The 17,480-nt window shown below is 50.2% G+C and overlaps 3 protein-coding genes across 8 annotated transcripts; all 3 read right to left on the reverse strand.

The window, feature by feature from the left end:
• Positions 1–446: 446 nt before the first annotated feature.
• LOC131212754 (probable pseudouridine-5'-phosphatase) lies at positions 447–4,295 on the reverse strand. 4 transcript variants are annotated; one of them, XM_058206754.1, is made up of 4 exons: positions 4,279–4,295; positions 3,036–3,436; positions 1,805–2,023; positions 447–1,164 (listed from the first exon to the last, which is right to left on the reverse strand). In XM_058206754.1, exons 2-4 carry the CDS (start codon positions 3,142–3,144, stop codon positions 752–754), a joined length of 741 nt encoding a protein of 246 aa, XP_058062737.1. In that variant the 5' UTR covers positions 3,145–3,436; positions 4,279–4,295; the 3' UTR covers positions 447–751. The 4 variants fall into 4 exon arrangements, with proteins under 4 accessions (XP_058062737.1, XP_058062735.1, XP_058062733.1 ...); XM_058206752.1 differs by lacking the exon at positions 1,805–2,023 and adding an exon at positions 1,402–1,620 and having other exon boundaries at positions 4,085–4,288; XM_058206750.1 differs by having other exon boundaries at positions 4,085–4,288.
• Positions 4,296–4,477: 182 nt separating this feature from the next.
• On the reverse strand, positions 4,478–8,219 carry LOC131212337 (protein ABHD18). The gene is made up of 4 exons (XM_058206162.1): positions 7,891–8,219; positions 6,512–6,779; positions 6,325–6,437; positions 4,478–6,255 (listed from the first exon to the last, which is right to left on the reverse strand). The coding sequence occupies exons 1-4, from the start codon at positions 7,980–7,982 to the stop codon at positions 5,016–5,018; spliced, it is 1,713 nt and encodes a 570-aa protein (XP_058062145.1). The 5' UTR covers positions 7,983–8,219; the 3' UTR covers positions 4,478–5,015.
• A 1,107-nt stretch (positions 8,220–9,326) lies between these two features.
• LOC131212336 (poly(A) polymerase type 3) lies at positions 9,327–16,931 on the reverse strand. 3 transcript variants are annotated; one of them, XM_058206161.1, is made up of 13 exons: positions 16,127–16,931; positions 15,647–15,750; positions 15,288–15,542; positions 14,615–15,197; positions 14,244–14,545; positions 13,923–14,178; positions 13,651–13,847; positions 13,376–13,590; positions 12,981–13,308; positions 12,547–12,900; positions 11,637–12,334; positions 11,418–11,569; positions 9,327–10,554 (listed from the first exon to the last, which is right to left on the reverse strand). In XM_058206161.1, the coding sequence occupies exons 4-11, from the start codon at positions 14,763–14,765 to the stop codon at positions 12,005–12,007; spliced, it is 2,133 nt and encodes a 710-aa protein (XP_058062144.1). In that variant the 5' UTR covers positions 14,766–15,197; positions 15,288–15,542; positions 15,647–15,750; positions 16,127–16,931; the 3' UTR covers positions 9,327–10,554; positions 11,418–11,569; positions 11,637–12,004. The 3 variants fall into 3 exon arrangements, with proteins under 3 accessions (XP_058062144.1, XP_058062142.1, XP_058062143.1); XM_058206159.1 differs by having other exon boundaries at positions 9,327–11,569; XM_058206160.1 differs by having other exon boundaries at positions 9,327–11,569; positions 15,288–15,750; positions 16,135–16,931.
• Between the last annotated feature and the right edge of the window lie 549 nt (positions 16,932–17,480).

The raw sequence follows: 17,480 nt of genomic DNA on the forward strand, positions 1-17,480 counted from the left end.
CCCCTCTGGCCTTTTAAATTGTGCCAAAACTGCGAAAAAAATTAAAAGAAATTAAAGGAAATGAAAAATAAAATAAAAAAAATGGCAGCCAGCGCCGTTACGCTCCGTTACCATGCAGCAAAGTTTCGAACCGCCTAGATGCACCACCGATTGCATAACGTTAGGCGTAAGTGAAACAGAAATATGAAAACAGCCGAGCACATATGCAACCCGGGTTGCACCGGGCTACCTGCTGCCCTGGTATGACTCCCTAGGCCGATTTCCGAGCCCGAGATTGGCCTTTTCGTCATTTCGTTTTCGGGGCCAGTCCAGAATTTCTTTCGTTTTCGTAATGAAATAAATCGAATCGCTTTCGTTGCAAATTAGTTTTATTCTATCGATTTTTCCTTCCTCTTCAGGCGCATTGTTCGCTCCATCTCTCTTGCACGCTCGCTCGCTCGCTCGCTCGCTCGCTCGCTCGGTTTCCAGTAAAACATATGTATTTTTAGCGTGGCCTTCGTCAAGTACGCGCACCGCTCGACATCCATTTACTAACTACAAAGAAGCTCATTCGAACATCACTATAAAACAGAAGGAATCGGACGGGCCGCGAATCCGTGTGTCCGCGCTGGGACGCTCTTCTCGCGGTTCAACAACAAACAAACGATCCTCGGCGGGTGTGCAGGCTGCTGGGTGTTCCGGTCATCTCGCGCAGCGAGCTCGGGACCCGGCGGGCTGGCGCGCGAGCTCTCGAATTCAACCGTCAATCTAATCACGTGCTGAAGGGCGGCAGGCCAAACTGTTCCGGCTGAAAGTCTTCCAGCGAGCGCAGCACGAGCGTCGCGTGCTTGCGCTGGTCCTCCTCGACGCGCGGGTCTGGCACCATCACGGCCTGCATTCCCGCCGCGATGGCCGCCGTCACACCGTTCGGTGCGTCCTCAAACACCAGGCAGCGATCGGGCGGCGGGCTGTCCGCGAACCGCGATGCCGCCACCAGAAAGATGTCGGGCGCCGGTTTGCCTTCCTTCACGTCCGGGTCGGACGAACCCATCACCTTGTGGCCGAACAGCTCAAACAGCTCGCGGTGGTTCTTCGTTTTCACCTCGACCGAATCCACACCGGAGCTGGTGGCCAACGCGATCGGTACGTTGTGCCGGTGCAGGTGCCGTACCAAGCGTTCCGCTCCTGGCAGGAACCGAAAAGCAAATGATCGATCAATGCGAAGCCGCTCCTTTCGCTGGGGCGCGGAAAATCGTACGAAAAGGATTCCAAAAGGAGGGTAGGGATGGGGATCAGCCAAAGTAGTAGTCCGAAGCCGAGGAGGATCAAAAAGGACACACTAACTACCGAGAACGAACGCATACATTGTTAGCACAAACACAGAGACACACACACACGGACGTGTCAGTGACGATGGCTGACCTTGCAAGAGCGGTGCCTGGCCGAGGTGAAGCAACTGATTGCGCCGGAACTGCGCCAGAAACTCGTCCACGGAGCACGGTACTCGCAGGTCGTTCACCAGAATTTCGCAGGTGCGCTGCTCGGTCGTGCCCATCACCTTCATGCGGGTCGTCCGCGGGTACGCCGTGCTGTACCGCTTCAACAGATCGCCCAAGACCCGCTCGTAGATCGGCTCCGTGTCTGTGGCGCCGACGACGACGACGACGGATGGTATCGGAACAGAACACAACGCAACACAAAAGTGGCCAACGGGTAAAGCGGCGAGGGGGTGTGGGTGAAGGAGAGTGGTACGACGTGTGTCGGTTGGGGGTGGGTGGAAAAGAAGAAAGCAAAGGCATTAGTTTCTTGCGCTTTCGCCCTTTACCTGGCATCAGTTGGCACTGCTCCATGGTGCGGTTGATGAGATCGTTGGAAACCTCCACGTACTCCGCCGGCGTGAGGGGCAGCTCGAGTGCGGCCACGATCGCTTCCGCCGCCTCGTCCCGTTGCAGGCCCATGATCGATTGCTTGATCTCCCACGTGTACGTCTTGCCGTACGGTTCGGCGATCGATTGCGTTACCTGCGTATAGAGAACTTCCGTGTCTTTGGCGGGAGACGGACGTTCGTCACGGGAAACGGGTTCGTTGTGGTTACGAGGAAATCAGGAGTACAGGTTTCGTTTCGTTATTAAACCCTTAACCACCATTTTTGAAAAGCGTGTAAAACGAGTACTTGAAGTTCTGCAGCGACAGAGCACTCAATACTAATTCGCACCGTTCGATGGTTCGAAATATTTCTAAAATTTTATGCCAAATTTGTCCCAAAGTCCTTATCAACTAGCCATTCCATCCATACGCAGCAAGGTGGAAGGTAGCGTCGTGCAAACGCGTGTTTGCATCTTGGCAAATTGCCCGAATCGAATGACACACCAATTATGGCGAGTAATTGTTTCACCCCTCTCGGGAACCGGGGGGCGCTTTTCTAAAATCTAATTCACACGAGCATGCCACCCTTTGCGTCCTTGACCCGTGTGTGATCCTGTTCGGTTCAGTGGTGCCCTTCGATGGTTTTCTGATTGATTTGCCGGAAAAAACGCAGGACACGAAAATGGGTCTCCTCCGAAAGTGGCGCTGCCCCTCGGCCTCGGAGTGTGTTTTCAAACCCTTATCACACGCGCTTATCGCTTCGCCAGCATAAAACGTGCCAAAGCGCGAGGCACGCTGACGAACGCTACAACACCACCGCACATCCTGATTGGCGATTGGGGCACACACGCGTTCCCGATGGCAACGTCACCGTCGGTTACTGCGATTAGCGAACGGGAATATTGGCGGAAGCCGCCGACGTCGACGATGAGTGGTTTGTTAGTTCGATAATGAAATCACACCGCAAAGTTTCCTTCCCCATTCGGCACTTCACCGCGAACCAAACAACGAACGTTGCACTCGGAAGCCAGCCCCCCCGGCCCGCGGGACGAACTGCATCAACGCGTAGTGGAATCGACTAAACATTTACGCCAGCCGTGCCAGAATGCAATCCGCCGTTGCACCCTTCTCTCCAACCGGACGTGAGCAGCGCGAATCGATGCTGGCCGGAGGAGATGGAGACTACTCACCCAGCAACAGTCCATCCATATCGAAGATGCAGTGAGTCACCTTGCCGAACGATGCCATTTTGCTTCCGGCCGCGCCGAGCACCGAGCTACTACTGAACAGGCGGCTCATCGTTGGTCTCGTCGGGTTGGGTTTCTCTTTCCTCGGAGTGTCAAGTGCGCGGCCGACCAGCTGCTGGAGAGGAGCGGGGTAAGGGGCCACCCGGCGGAACAGATGTTTTTTGTTTAGTGGCCACCGATGGTGCGCGAGCGAGAAGGCGAGCCCAGCGAGGGCTTTTCACTTCCACGGCCGCAAGGATTCACAGCCGACGACGTCCTTGTGGTTCCCTCGCTTCGGCGGCGCCGCCGCTCGTTATCCTTGGTGTAGCGGAATTTCCTGTTGAATCGTTCCGTCCGAGCCGCCGCTGTTGCGGATAAAGAGAAAACTCAATCAGGAGCGCGGTGCACGAGAGAGCCGCGTTGTGCAGTCGGGAAAAAGTAATGCAACTGCGGGGGGCCTTGGGGGAAAGACAATAAATTCAAATCATAAACAGAGCGGAAGCGGAAGCAAAGAACAAAGAAACAAAGCAGCCATTGCTAGAGCCGTAGCATCGCGGGCGGCGTAGAATAAAATCGCAACGCACTAATTCCGCCCAAGCACGCGCCGGACATGCCGGATCGTCGTGTGCATCCGAAAAGGCTGCTTCGAATAAGGTCAATGTCGGAGGGAAAACGGCAACTTCTGCGAAAGGCGTAAAAAACGGACGAACAGACGGTAGATAAACATCCGCGGCCAATCGATGGTGACGCATCGAGCGGGAACAGAAAATAAGAGGGGCAGCACGCAACGCTATCACCCATCTTCCGAGTGGCCCACTCTTTCGTTGCCACCTGCCAACGGTCATGGTTTTCTTGGCTTTTCGCGAGATTCCAAATGCCGCGAGGGGAATTGGCGACACTCGCTTATGTAACCCGCAGCAGCAGTGCTGTTCCTTCGGACCGTGGCCCGTTTATCACTTCATTAACGCGTGTGCGAAGAACACTTCGTCGATCTTGTCCATTTGTTTACCTACCACGGGCAGAATGAACAATGGACCACCGCAAGTCAGTGACGTGACGCTGGGGCGGAAAGGGGGGCACAGTGCGAACTGATAACGAGCAACAATTAGCTGCTGCTCACACGCAACAAAGGGCACACGTGCTGTCGAAGGGCGATCGTTTCCGTGCAAGCCGCTTCACTCGTGGCCAGAAGTGCACTTTTACTTACTGCACAAACGCACCGTGCCGTGTGTGTGCGTGCACTACCGGTACTGTTTTATTTTTGTTGTTGCTAAAGCTGTCAACGGCTGACCACGCGCGCGTGGCAAGTGACAGTTGCGTGCAAGTCTCCTGGGTAACTAGGATGCAACTATTACAGTGCGTAGCTTTCGTTTCGGTGCACTTTGTCGTTAAACTTCGGTAATATTTTCTTTTCACTTTATTAAATCGAACCGATCGATAATAAGAGGCCGTATTCGAGGTACTGAAGCCTGGCGCATGAACACAATAACGGAACCACAGCACCTAAATTGGAATACACATACGAAGAGCGGACGCTGCGGCTCTTTGCCGCAGGTTTCTACTAGAATTGCTCAATCTAAAAATACATAAAATTAACACTTCCTGGCGGATGACCTCAGACTGTCGCAGATGCTCTCTCCTTCTAACTCCTTCGTCTCTCTGTTCTGTTACTGTACACCCAATCATCAAAAGGTTTATCACATTCTCGCTAATCTCACAAATTCCAGCCACCATATACCAGCCTGACTCTGGCCGGATTATCCTTCGAGTAGCGATAATTCGCGTGCCGTTCCTCTGCAGGAACGGTCGGCAGAGTCGTGGGGTACCACCACTGGCCTGTGTATCCTATGTGAGGGTTGCCTCTACTGTTTCATTCTTTGGTTAACCGGCAGATCCACGGCAGCGTGTTCCCATGGTTCCGAAATGTCGGCTCACAGTTTCACACTATTTGTGCGGTTGGTCCGTCGATGGCGTACCCCCTCCATTCACCTCCGTCCGCAAGGTACCATTGTCCGGAACCCACTTTTTCTTCGCTCTCTCAAACGCCTCGATGATGCACGATCGGAACAGCTTCTGGTGCAGTACGTACGCACTGACGTGGCCAGCGTCGAGGTAGCGTATCTCGGCGCCGGGCCAAATGTCCTCCAGGCTGGTGCAGCCGTCTCTTGGTACGTAAGCATCGTCCTTCGCGCAAACGGCTATGATCAGTGACGTGTCGTAGGGTACCGAGAAGTTCTTCAGATGTGTACACTCGTCCATCATGCCGCGCATAAACTGTAACGCTTCCCGTTCCCACCAGCGCTGTTTGGTCGTATCGATCGGAACCCGCTTCTCGCCCGGGGTTGACGTGGAGGAGCTGGACGAATAGGCACCCCAGGTGATGTACTCCATAATTTTCGAGCCGACCGACTTCGAGGAAGCAACCACGGCCGTGGCGGGGTCTTCAGTCGGGTTCGTTTTCGTGTTTACCGTGAGAATCAGCTTTTCACCCGGCTGGCCGGCCCCCGTGTGATTTTCCTCGTTGTGTCGCTTGAGCGCTAGGTGGATCTTTTCATTCAGTTCGTCCACCTCTTCCTGGGTTAGCTCGCACCGCACGTTCGAAAGTAATTTTTTCAGCAACGGTTCCGAGAGATTCAGAGCGTTCGTTCGGTTGATGTGGATACGACTCTTGAGCGGTTCCTTGTCCTCCTGCTGATCTGCCCGCTCCGGGGTCGCCTCTCGGATGACGGACAGGTTAACGTCCGTCGTCGATTCGCCGCACACGAGATCCTTCGTTTCGTCAATGTCCAGCCGCAGCTCTTCCACCGATTGGTCAAAGTTTTGCACGAAATGCTTCCCAGCGACAAATGCGTCATCCACAACGGTCACCATCTTGGAGAGCCGCTCGCGGAAGTTACCGTCGGCAAAGTACTGCGTTTCGAGCACATCCCAGCTGATCGAGTTACTCATAACGCCTTCGGTGAACACGGACGATGCGGTCGACCACGAGAGGCACGGTACGAGCACGAGCGGCTTTGGCCAGTTTGTTGCGGCCAGTGAAGCCATGTGACCGCCCATCGAAAGTCCGGTGATACCGAGAGGTCCGAAGCCGTATCGTTCGCACCAATTCAGTAGGACGAGCGTTTCGAGCACCAAGCAACCGCCCATAACGAAGATATCCGAAACATTCTGTAAGCTTGAGGCCCTGTTTTTAACGGAAACGGATTAGTGATGGGCAGGGAATGAGTGAAACAAAAATCACGGTCAGAATTACCGTTGCTCTTTGGGCTTCCGCAAACCGTAGAACGGGTTCTCGAGAATAATGGCCCCTAGATTGGCTTCCTTTAGCAGGGGTTTGACGATCAGGTTCCTTCGCTTCCAGAAGTACTGCAAAACAGAGCATGGAGGACATTGGTCAACCCGTCGAGTCCGGAACACGCAAAAAAAAACTAGTCACTTACATGATCGCCCGTACCGGCCAGGTGGATGCAGATCGGTTTGAAGCGTTCGTCGTTCCACTTCAGCGGCAGCACGATCTGAAAGTGGGCATTCTGTGCAACGTCCGGCACCAGACCGGGCATGTAGATTTCCAGTGGCGTAATAAACTTGCCCTCAAGTATTTTGCAATCCGATTGGACCTCTTCCCGCGTAATTTCCACCGGATAGTCACGCGGAACCAGCTGGGAGCAAGCGGCCCGATTCGAAATGATCTTGCGAAACTCGAACAATCTAAAACGGGAATGGGCAGGTTTAATTTGGCGATTGATCTATTTTCGATCCCCAGTGCTGGTTTGTTGACGGATGTTTCGACGGTACCAGAGAGTCCATTCATCTTTGAACCATCATCCAAGCATCCAAGTGTCGTCGTTTGGTGGATAAAAATATGCTAACCACCGAAACGTACTCATGATTCAGTAAACAGCAAACATACTCTTGTTTTATGAGACCAACCCATCTGTCCATGTTTCACATGCGGCGTGGTGTACGTGACCTGCAGCATGCATTAAGTTTCCCCCGGAAAAAGGTCGTTAGTTTCCTTTCCCTAAAGCATCTTTTCTTTCCAGGGGGTTCAAATTTAAAGAGGGTTGTGTCATCGGCAACCTCTTATCAACAAGTAGTATATCAACAGCATTACGTTAGCAAATGATAAGGGATTCCCGCGGAAACCGTCATCATCAGCAGAGTTGGAATGCGTGAGCAACTAAAAACTCTTCGCTGGTCTCACCACCTAGCAACACACTGCTCACTGCTCACCGCGTTCACCGTGCGAGTGTGTGCGTGATGCAGAGCCTCAACTTTTTCTCACATTGCTCTTGTTTTTGTTTTGACCCGTGTTTATTTCATGCTCTCCTACGCACTGTCTCCAGTTGAAAGAACAAAGCGAAAACCTACATGCGAAACCCAATTGCGTCGTAGCGCACGCACCGAGAATTGTAGCAGATCTGTTTCATGGACACTGTGAAAGATGGTCTGGCACAACTTCGCCGCTACGCACCGCAGTTCTCACCTGGTTTTCGCAGTGAAGGGAATCCAGAAACTTCTACCGCCCCCTTCTGCAGACGCACCATCATATCAGGGGGAAATGGTGGTACGTTTAGGCACTAAAAATAGTTCGTTGTGACGGTAACAACAACAAGCCGCAAGGAACTGATTAGCGGGTCATCGCCTGGGCGGCAGTGCCAACCAATTGAAAACTTGGCACCGACTGCGGAGCAGAAATACTTAAATTATGTAATTTCGGGTCGGATGATTCCCGCACAGTAGGCAGTGATTCGGCCCAGCCGGCCAGTGCGAAGTACACTATACCTCAAATGGTTAGTCACTATTACCGTCGTCGTACCTTTCGATATTTTCCGGTTTGCCCCAGCCTTTGCTGAAAAACTTGGTCAGCAGCAACGACCGATAGAGCCCGTCGAGTCGCGATGGAGGCATCTTTTCCGAATGGACTCAAAACCCGCACCGCTCTGCTGTTTCTGTTTTCTGTGTTAAATCGATCGTTTGGGCACTTTCTCACTTCACGCGGAACTAGTGTTCATTGACTACGTGTTTGTTGATTGTTTAGACGTGTCACACATAAACACACGATAGGGGGTTTCACTTTCCACTCCGCAATCGGAGAGATATGCACCGGTAATCTGGGTATCGAGAATCCGGTCCGGCAACCCTTGTTGCTCGTTGTTTGGCGTACGAATGAACCGTTTTCGCTCTGAACAGCCGAAATCGGCGCTTAAATAAAATCGGCAAAACAAACACACTGAAGCGGCGGAAAAACATCTCACCTCATCTCGCTGTCGTTGTGTGAGTGTTCTCACTTTACTTCGCTGTAAAATAGTGGGTTTGTTTACGAACTTTACTCATTCGCGTCCTTTATTTTTTTTTAACACTCCGGCGATTGACTTTTTGGGAAGCTGCAAAAAGTAGCAGACTGATTAACGGCTTTTGGGAAACGTTCGTGTGACAATGTACGTAGAACGATCATGATCGATCCGATCGAATGTACTGGAATTACGGAAGTGAATTATTTCGGGCAGTCTGTTAGCTTTTCTTGGTTGAACTAGGCGAATTTGAACCAGTGGTGGTTTGTAATCCAAGATAAGTTGGCCCACGATTCCCCCAAACCCAACAATGAGGTGTCCTTGAGAGTACAACGCGCTGTCTTAGCAAATAAACAATCCGCCACCTCCGCGCATTGGCTACCCCCCTCACAGAGCAGGCGCCCAATCCGCTTCGAATCACTCCACCGTGTCGCACGGTGCGCGCGCATCTCGTTTTGCGCCATCAAATACCTTTCTAATGCCAGGCGTCTAGACACACCACTTTTTGGCCGCCGTTTCATGGTCGTCGTCTTCGTTGTCTAATATCTAATAGCTAACGAAATACTTAGAGCCGAGGGCGTGGGTATGTCCCATCCGAGTGTTTGCGACAGGCGAGCCTCCAAGTGCCGTCAACTTGTGCCGTCCGAATGTCTGCGTAAGAAATGCCAGCAATGTATTGACGATTGTTACGATTACTTTTAATCCATTCGTCGCAAGTACTGTGCACGATGTCTGCTTTTGGATGCATCAAAATTATTAGACGGACAACCCAAACCATGCCTCTTTAGCTGCAACCAAATACCCTTTGCGAAGCAAGAAAACAGACACTTGTTGAGATGGATATGGATTCTGATTTCATCGTTTCTTTGCTTTCCTTCCCGGCACCGGTTTCGGTGTTTGACTGCCAAACTTCTCAACAGTATTCCCTAATGCAAGAAGAGAACAAGAGATTAGATATGAAACGGGGGGTTAAATGTACCTTTATTGAAAACTTCTCAAATCGGTATGCGATACATTGAATGTTACATTTGTTTGTATTTCGTTCGTGTTAAACCTGCGCCAGTCCCGGTGTTGGTGGTCACTATCCTCACTATTCTTCTCTTTTCCGTTTGTTTCATGCGTTGCGAGAAGATGATGATAAGACCCATCGACCGCCGGTTTGATGATTCGGTAGACTGTGCAGGTTTGCTGCTGCACATTCAAGGATCATTTAACGTCCGCGTCCCATTTTCCCACAACCTCTTCGGCGTGTGTCACTGATGCGCGATCAGTGAGGAAAAGAAAATCATTTGAAAATTGTTTGTCTCGACCGATCCATGGGTTCCTTCCATAGACGATTTTCGGTTTAATTTTCTCACGGCAGTCAGTAGACGCCGAAGACTCAGACACCCGGTACATGACTGCACGAGCGCCCAGGGTCTGATATCGTTTTATGTCTGTGTATATGTCGCGATACCTCCAGCCAGGAGTTATGGGAAACAAATATCTTTCCCGGAGGAGGTAGCTTAGATGTATTTTTATACTATAAGTAGCAATACAATCACTCTTACTTCCGAGTGAACGAAATTACGCCATGTTGTTCTCAGCTGGCTTCACTTGCTGCGCAAGAATGTTGAGGGCCGCCGTACCACACAGGAGCAAAGATTTAAGTAAATTATCATAAGTTAATTTTTTGCTTGTCCCTTTCGAATGCCGTTACAAGTATTATGAATCCATGTCCCTATGATGCGATCCCATAGCCGCGTGTTGGAAAGCTTGCTACTGCAGTCCTTACATCTCTGGGAACCTACCGAACCTATCTCCACACCACACAACGCATTCTATTTGCTAATGTTGCTGCATGCCTTGTGTATAATTACACATTCTGTCTTTCATTCCGAGCGACCTACGGACTCTTGTCCCTAGAATCGACCGCATAATGATTTTTATGTAATTGAGTAGAAAACGTGGGCATAGACAAGGGTCTAGTCGAAACTTAGGGCCCAAAATTAAAAAAAAACAACGGCTTTTCGATTCGAATACTCAAACTCGGGGAACCATGGGATATTTTCTCAGTTATTACCCCGAAAAGGAAACGTTCTCTGCGATGAGAGAAATATGTTCGAACCGGCAATCGTTTAACTTGCATTTCCGGCGATAACCCAAGATACGCTTCAACATATTGTCAAACGAGCGGTAGCGGAACTGAACTGTAAAAAGTATACAAAAGATACATGAGAAAGTGAAAAAGAATGTGAAAATGAAATAAAAAAGCAAAAATTAAGAAAAAAATAACACGCGGACTAACGATCATCGGTGGTTCGAAGGCCACAAAAAAGAACTTATGAATTACACTCGGCAGCGCACACGACACTACTACCACATGACGTGCGTTCCCTTTTAACAGAGCTTCGACGGAATTTGCTTGATAATTCGCCAACACCTAACTCGCTCACTACCTTTAATCTTTTCTCCTTTTGCCGCACTTAATCGGGTTCTCTATTTAAGTGTCATCTCTATCGTGCTAATTTTTACATTCTGATGTTTTTTATATTACTTTTATCTACTTCGTGTTTCTTTTTTGTGTGGTTACATTAGCATCGTACATCTCTCTACCTCTCATCGTTCTGTTTCAATTATTATTTACAGTTTCCTTGCCGACGGTGGCGGCGCCGGCGATCGATCATACCTCAATCGATTTCGCTCCACTGGCCACTACAGAAGCCCTTTTATATTTACTAATTACTATTTCCATACTCTTTTACACGCTTCGCCCTCAACATGTGCAATTGTTACACGTTCACCTTTGCAAGTAGTGCCGTGTAGTGTTTGACCATTGCGTCTATTTTACCATGAAAGCCTGCGTTCGTACCTACGCTGCTGATGCTACGGTTCACGTTTCAAGCTGTGGCAGTCACCCTCCCGGTGTTACCGCTTAATGGATTATATCAAATTTAAGAAGAAAAAAATCACCTCCGTCTTCATGCGCATGATAGTGTAGGCGCATCCATGGGTCCTTATTTCGACTTCACCTTTATCGTCGGCAGCTTGGAAGAAGGAAATCGTATCTTACCTTACGCCGTGCACCGCCACCATCAGCAAGCGCAAAACATGGTCGAGCTTCACGAAACAATTCAGTTACCTGGCGCACACTCGCGATACATAGAACTGGGGTTGACGCAGTCCTCGAACACTTCGAACTCACTCCTGAGCAATGTTTGACCTCTGTAAAAAAATTGTATAATATCAATGGAGTGTCTATCAACAGTGACTGATCCGATTTCTCACTTACCATTGCTTCGAAATAAACGATAATGATGGCTGATTCTCTGCATCGCAACTCTCCTTTTATGTTCGATCTCTCCTGCACAGCAATCAATTTTTGCAGCTTCGTAAATTGTGTTTTATAGGATTTGCAGCACGCTCAACGTTAATTACTACCACCTACAGGCCCTCCATGACTGAAACGACAACGGGAGCAGCAACAGCAGCACCGGTACCAGCACCACCGGCAGCATCAACAACGGTAACACTACTACTGACACTACTTTTAAACTCTTCACCCACCACATCACTCATCATCGGGTGAGCATCATCGGCAATCGATGAACTCACAAGTAGATCGTTCGCGTGGAACATCTTGGAACGTCGTTGAATCAGTCAAGAGCAGACCACTTCGGTGGCTGAAGAAGCTGCCGGTGGGTTGGCTCCATTGCTGCTGCTTCGATTATCTGCGCCATTACTGTTGCCGCCAGTCGTGTGATCGACCTTCGTTGGTTCGCATGAACTGTCCTCATCGATCAAGGTGCCACTGTTGGACGGAGCGATTGTTGAGACCTCTGACTCGAATGCCGGTTCGCAATCTGGACTGTTTCGATCTCCCGCCGGTGACGGTGGAGACGCTGCCATCTCTTCGTCCTGGGTTTGCGTAACCGGTGGCGAGTGATCGTTCTGTGATCGATCGAAACTGCTGTTGGAGGCTCCATCGAACTGAAATATTCAAAAGCGTTCCACCACGTTACGCCATCACGAGAGATAGAGAGAAGGGAAGAGAGTGAGAAAGAGGACAAAGCAATGCTGCCTGCCGGCTGCCGGGCTGCATGCTGGCTGCCGGGTCGGGTCGATTGATGAAGTATTTCACCACATATTCTCCTGAGACCAGCAGCGGGTCTAATGTACGTTTTGGGATATGTTACACTCACGGAATCGTTTCGCCGCTTTTTCGTTGCACTTCCCACACTGCCATTTGACGCCGTACCAGCAACAGGACTACTGCTGCAGCTGGCCACCAGACCGCTCGTTGAGTTGGACAAATTTTCGGACGACTTTCGCTTCCGTGAACCGTGGCCGCTCGTCGATCCGGCACCATTGTTGCCGGCTGCAGGTGACGCTGAACCATTGTTGGTTGTACCGCTACCACTGTTGGTGGTGGTGTAACTGTCCGAGATCTTACGTTCGCGCTTCAACAGATTGGGATCGAGGTATTGGGACAGTTGCTTTCGCCGTACGTGTCGTGCTTCGATTTTCATTCCGTCTTTCAGTAGTTTAATGTGCACCTGAAGCAAAAGAACAGACGGCACCCGATGAAGTAATCAGCAGCAATCAGTCAATCAGCGATAGAACAAATCATTCTTACTGCGTGCTTGTGCACGGAATCTGTGAAGCTTTGTATGCTTTCCGTGAGGTCGACATTAAGATTTTCGGAGCGCTCAAACTCGAGTCCGATGAACCAGAGCGAACAGAAAGCGGAAGCCGGTTTCCCTTCCGTTGCACCGTTCAGTGTTGTGGCAGAGTTCTGCTCGTGCTGCTCGTAGCACTTTGGATTCACGTGCGCCAGATTGATGTGCTGATTACGCTCGAGGTTCAATATTAGGTAGCGTATTTTTGACTCAACCAAACCGCACCATTCCAGATGATCGTCAGCGTTACTTGAGGTCACTAATAATACAATGAAATGCCGATACCTGGAAACCGAGAGGATTAGCTTCTCGTGATTGCCGTACATACACTAGCACTGCCATCGTATCGTACCTATAGAAGAAACTTGGAGCTTCGAACAGCTTCTCCCACATCTGTTTGCCCATCATGATGTCGTCGGTAATCTGCATTCCTCGCGTAAACTCCATCAGCATCACTTTTCGCGTCGAGCTGGATACGTTGAACGTAGAGTTTTGTTGCGGATACGCCGGTGTAATGATTGGCATCAGGTGAAACCGATCCTGTACGTTTACTCGTGGATCCCAAACCTGTGACGGAAACGACGGGTTAGTTCTACGCCCGTGTCAAGCAACCAACGCCCTTATTACCTGAAAGCCAAGATTTACATTATCCGGCTGCTTGAGTAGCACGGGCTGAGGCCACTTCCAGCGGGAAAACACCAAGAAGAACTTGTGCACCAGCGTGGCAGCGACCGCGTTCGGGTAGAGCTGGCATGTCCGAGCCACCAGCATCGCCCACGAGACGCCTCCAAAGTATCCTAGAGAGTTCGAGTAGATACCGTGCCCTAAACCGTGTGGGGATTTAGTAAAAGAGAACAATTAGGTTTCCATCTAAGACCGCACACTCTATGGCCACTTACGTTTCGCCCATAGTTTTATCGTTCGCAACGCAAGGCGAAAGTTGTCAATGTTTGGTACGAGCCGAAGAATTTCATCCGTCACTCGACACCCGTTCAGACTGCGGACGGACTTTTGGTCGAGATTTTTCAGTAGCATGTCGTCCCGCAGATCGAAATTATCGGGAATCTCTTTCAGGGCCAACCGAGCGAACAGCAAATCGATTTCGATACCATCGAAGTTCATCTTTATGACAGGTACAAACGCTTCCTCGACAGCCTGTGTAAAGGGATGATGTGTTAAGACTCTGGTTTGGCCCGACCCGTGACAATCTGATTACGTACCCGACACTCCGTCACCTCCGGTTGTTGTTTGAGCAGTTCAAAAAACGATCCAAAGTAATCGGATCGGTCAATGTTGCGCGGAGACACGCACAGGGCATCGATATCGGCGCCCTTGTGGTGCACGCCGAGACGGTACGAGCCAAAGGTGTAGATTTTCCCGCCCAGCTTTTCGGCCATCGCTTCTGGCATGTTCTTGGCGATTGATACATCGCGCACCCACTGTTTTACCAGTGTATTAAGTTTGGCCAGAATCTCCATACGATGGTTTAGCTCCGACTCGGCCTCGAACACATTGTATGGTTCTGCAATGGAAAAGTAAAAAGTTATTTCAAAAACCGTTTCGCCAGATCGGAGGGTATCAATTTGCTTACCTAGCGACTTTTGCAGTTCCTTTGTCTTTTGTAAATCTTCCGGTTTCGGTTCCGCAGTGCTGATTGCTGAGGTCATGCCGAGTGTTTTGTTGTTGCCCGGAGACCCCCCGCTGCCACCGCCATTCGCATGCGATCTTTCGTTGCTCCACATTTTGCAAAACTAATAGGGTCTACGATCAGTCTACAAGCAGCTTCGCTCCGCTATCGGAAACTCTACACACTAAAGGCTGCCTCTTTCGGGGCAAGTCCATCTACCATCGGCGGCAAGCTTCCCGTCCCTTTCCAACGCGGATTAGCCGAGTGCTCTGTAATCAGCTCTGCGACTAAGTCTACTACCATTCGCGTATCACCAACAACCTTAACTAATATGCATGCGATGTAGGTTCACGTTCGCTTTTTGTTTTGCTTTGTTTTTCTTTTAAAGTATGTCAACCGGAAACTGTATTTCTGCAATATCAATGTCGTTCGATTCGAAACAATAAAACAGTTGTTGAGCAAGATACAATCCAGATACTAGTTGGTGCACTGTTTTCCGTGCCAAGTTGAGTCAAATTTTGTAACCGGCTGCTACAGAAATGATACCCTAGGTGACAAAGTAGGGAAAAACGGAACATAAGTTTGTTATGTTACTTTTCTTGTGAACGTGTTGCTACCCCGTCGGCATTTTACGTACCCTTATCGATCGAAATTAAAACAAGTCTAATTGTTAACACGAAATTCTATGCTCGGTGCACCGTCGTTAAATTGTTGACAATTGTTACCCTTGCCAGGGCCAGGTACGCCGAAAGGCCGTCGTGACTTGCTCACCAAGGACCTGGTGGTACTTCCCAAACCACCAACCAGCAGCGTGGTTGCTGTTATTTTCTGTTCCGGCCAGCAACAACCTGGACACTCCGGTGTTTAACGACGAACGTACATAGCGGTTTCGCTGTGAAGCGGAAAACCAAAACCCACAACAGCGAGGAGCGTTTGAGTGTGTTTCCCAAGAACCATCAAGGCTTTTGCGGCCTCCACCAGGGACCAGGGCCTTACGCCAACTTTCTACGGTGCTGTCGTGTCGATCAAATGATGGCTTCTCTTTCTCCGTTCAACAGTGTTTCCTGTGCTACACGTTGCTTTGTGATACGGCGGTGTGGCTGAAAAACATGAGTAGGTTTGTATGAGAAACAAAGCAACCGTCGCCCAGAAAGGATATTGTAACTCTCGGAGGTCAGTGATGAAATGGATAAAAGTGAAGAAAGAAACACCTTTTCACACGACGCTAATCACAGAGGGCTTCGAAAATATCTTCAACGTTTCAGTAGAACACAGGCATGCAAACATTACAGTCTCTAGTATAGTCTCTGCTGCTATCGAAACAAAATCACTGATTGTCATAAAAATGAAGATGACTCAGAAGTCAGTGCTCCTCTCAAGAGACTTCTAACTAATGACTCGCCAATATCTCAATCCAACACTGACCACATTGCCAAACACCCTTTCGTATGTATGACCATGAAAACGTTTTATTACCTTCATACCGTTTTCCGCCGCTAGCAGCCAGAGAGAAAAGAAGAAAACTCAGCGTTTGTAACCTTCATCGGGCGCTGGACTACCCAAGCGGCGGGTACAACAATAATCCGAAATAAAATAACCGTCTCGTCGAAGGTGAGTAAAAGTTTCGGGGACACGGCGAGCCGGACGCAATCAGCATCGACGCCGTGGAAAATAATGCCGTGTAACGGTAGTACACGAAACGGGACGGATGGCGCGGCGGCTCTTACTCTACCTTCGGCACACGCAACAAACCGCGAGAAGGACGACAAACAATCGACGGACGAGAATTAACACGCACACACACTCTGTCGTCACACAGTCCGGCGCACGGGAAAAAAATCAAAAGCCAAAAGTGAGGGTCCAACCGAGGAGGCGCGATAAGGGAGTGTTTAGACGCGCCGAATTCGAAAGAAAACAAACGGGGCAGGTGGAAAGAAAAAGAAACACACGCTGTCCCTCTCTTTCACGCGCCCGCTTTTCGGCAGAGCGGAAAATTCGTGGTAAAATAAAGTCGAACGAATGAAAACGCGAAGAGGAAAAGAAAAACCGAAAACTCACTCCGCACTCGCCGTCCTCCTGGAACCACTAGGCTCGCCGCCTGTCGGGGTTACATTTTACGCGTTTATTGCGGACACTGCGATGCGACGGCCAGGCGTCACTTTTCCTTCGCAATCACTCCGAGGCGCTATCGAATCTTCGCTGGCCTTCTTTCTTGCTGACATCAAGGATCAGCCCCACCGATGGTTCCGGATGTTTCCGGAGCAACCATCGCCAGCACTGGTGTCGGTACACCGTTGATGTATTACCAATGAAGCGCGCACACACACAACACGGCTCGTGCCTCGTGCCCGTGCCGTGTCCTAGGCCCGGAGAAATGCGTTATATTCACTTCCGCCTGTGTGTCGCGCACCGTTTCCGGACAAGGAGCACCCGTTTCTCACATGCACTGTTTCTGCGTGTCACGTTCCGTGTTATAGCAGACCGCAAATGAACACAGCGCTCCGGCAACAAAGACGTGGTGCACTATTTCCTCAGATGAAGGGAGCACTAGACACACGGAAAACAATGCGTCCAATTGCTTCAGGCTCGGGCGTGTGCGGTTGGTGTTGCGAACGCTACGCGAAAACTTTGCAGTCACTAGCAAGCTGGCCTCTTTTCCCGTCCGTCGACATCCAACCGATTTGTGGATGCAAGATGGCGAACTGAGATGGTGTCGCTCAGCGAAGAAAATTTCACCGGGGACCACTCACCATTTTCGCCCGCCACTCCGGCATATTGAGAGCCCGATTGCCCGAAAAATGAAAACCGCTCAGTGCAAAGTATCACGAAC

Source organism: Anopheles bellator, chromosome 2, assembly GCF_943735745.2.
Source record: "Anopheles bellator chromosome 2, idAnoBellAS_SP24_06.2, whole genome shotgun sequence".
Lineage (NCBI taxonomy): Eukaryota > Metazoa > Arthropoda > Insecta > Diptera > Culicidae > Anopheles > Anopheles bellator.

Coding starts and splice junctions, on each gene's coding strand:
- LOC131212336 (XM_058206160.1), bottom strand. CDS start 14,765: ATGTGGAGCAACGAAAGATCGCATGCGAATGGCGGTGGCAGCGGGGGG. Junction 13,848..13,922: donor GATAAAACTATGGGCGAAAC/GTAAGTGGCCAT, acceptor CACACGGTTTAG/GGCACGGTATCTACTCGAAC. Junction 12,335..12,546: donor AAAAGCGGCGAAACGATTCC/GTGAGTGTAACA, acceptor TGAATATTTCAG/TTCGATGGAGCCTCCAACAG.
- LOC131212754 (XM_058206754.1), bottom strand. CDS start 3,144: ATGAGCCGCCTGTTCAGTAGTAGCTCGGTGCTCGGCGCGGCCGGAAGC. Junction 2,024..3,035: donor TATGGATGGACTGTTGCTGG/GTGAGTAGTCTC, acceptor CTCCCGCCAAAG/ACACGGAAGTTCTCTATACG. Junction 1,165..1,804: donor GCAGTGCCAACTGATGCCAG/GTAAAGGGCGAA, acceptor GGTTCCTGCCAG/GAGCGGAACGCTTGGTACGG.
- LOC131212337 (XM_058206162.1), bottom strand. CDS start 7,982: ATGCCTCCATCGCGACTCGACGGGCTCTATCGGTCGTTGCTGCTGACC. Junction 6,438..6,511: donor TGGCCGGTACGGGCGATCAT/GTAAGTGACTAG, acceptor TCTGTTTTGCAG/TACTTCTGGAAGCGAAGGAA. Junction 6,256..6,324: donor CGGAAGCCCAAAGAGCAACG/GTAATTCTGACC, acceptor CGTTAAAAACAG/GGCCTCAAGCTTACAGAATG.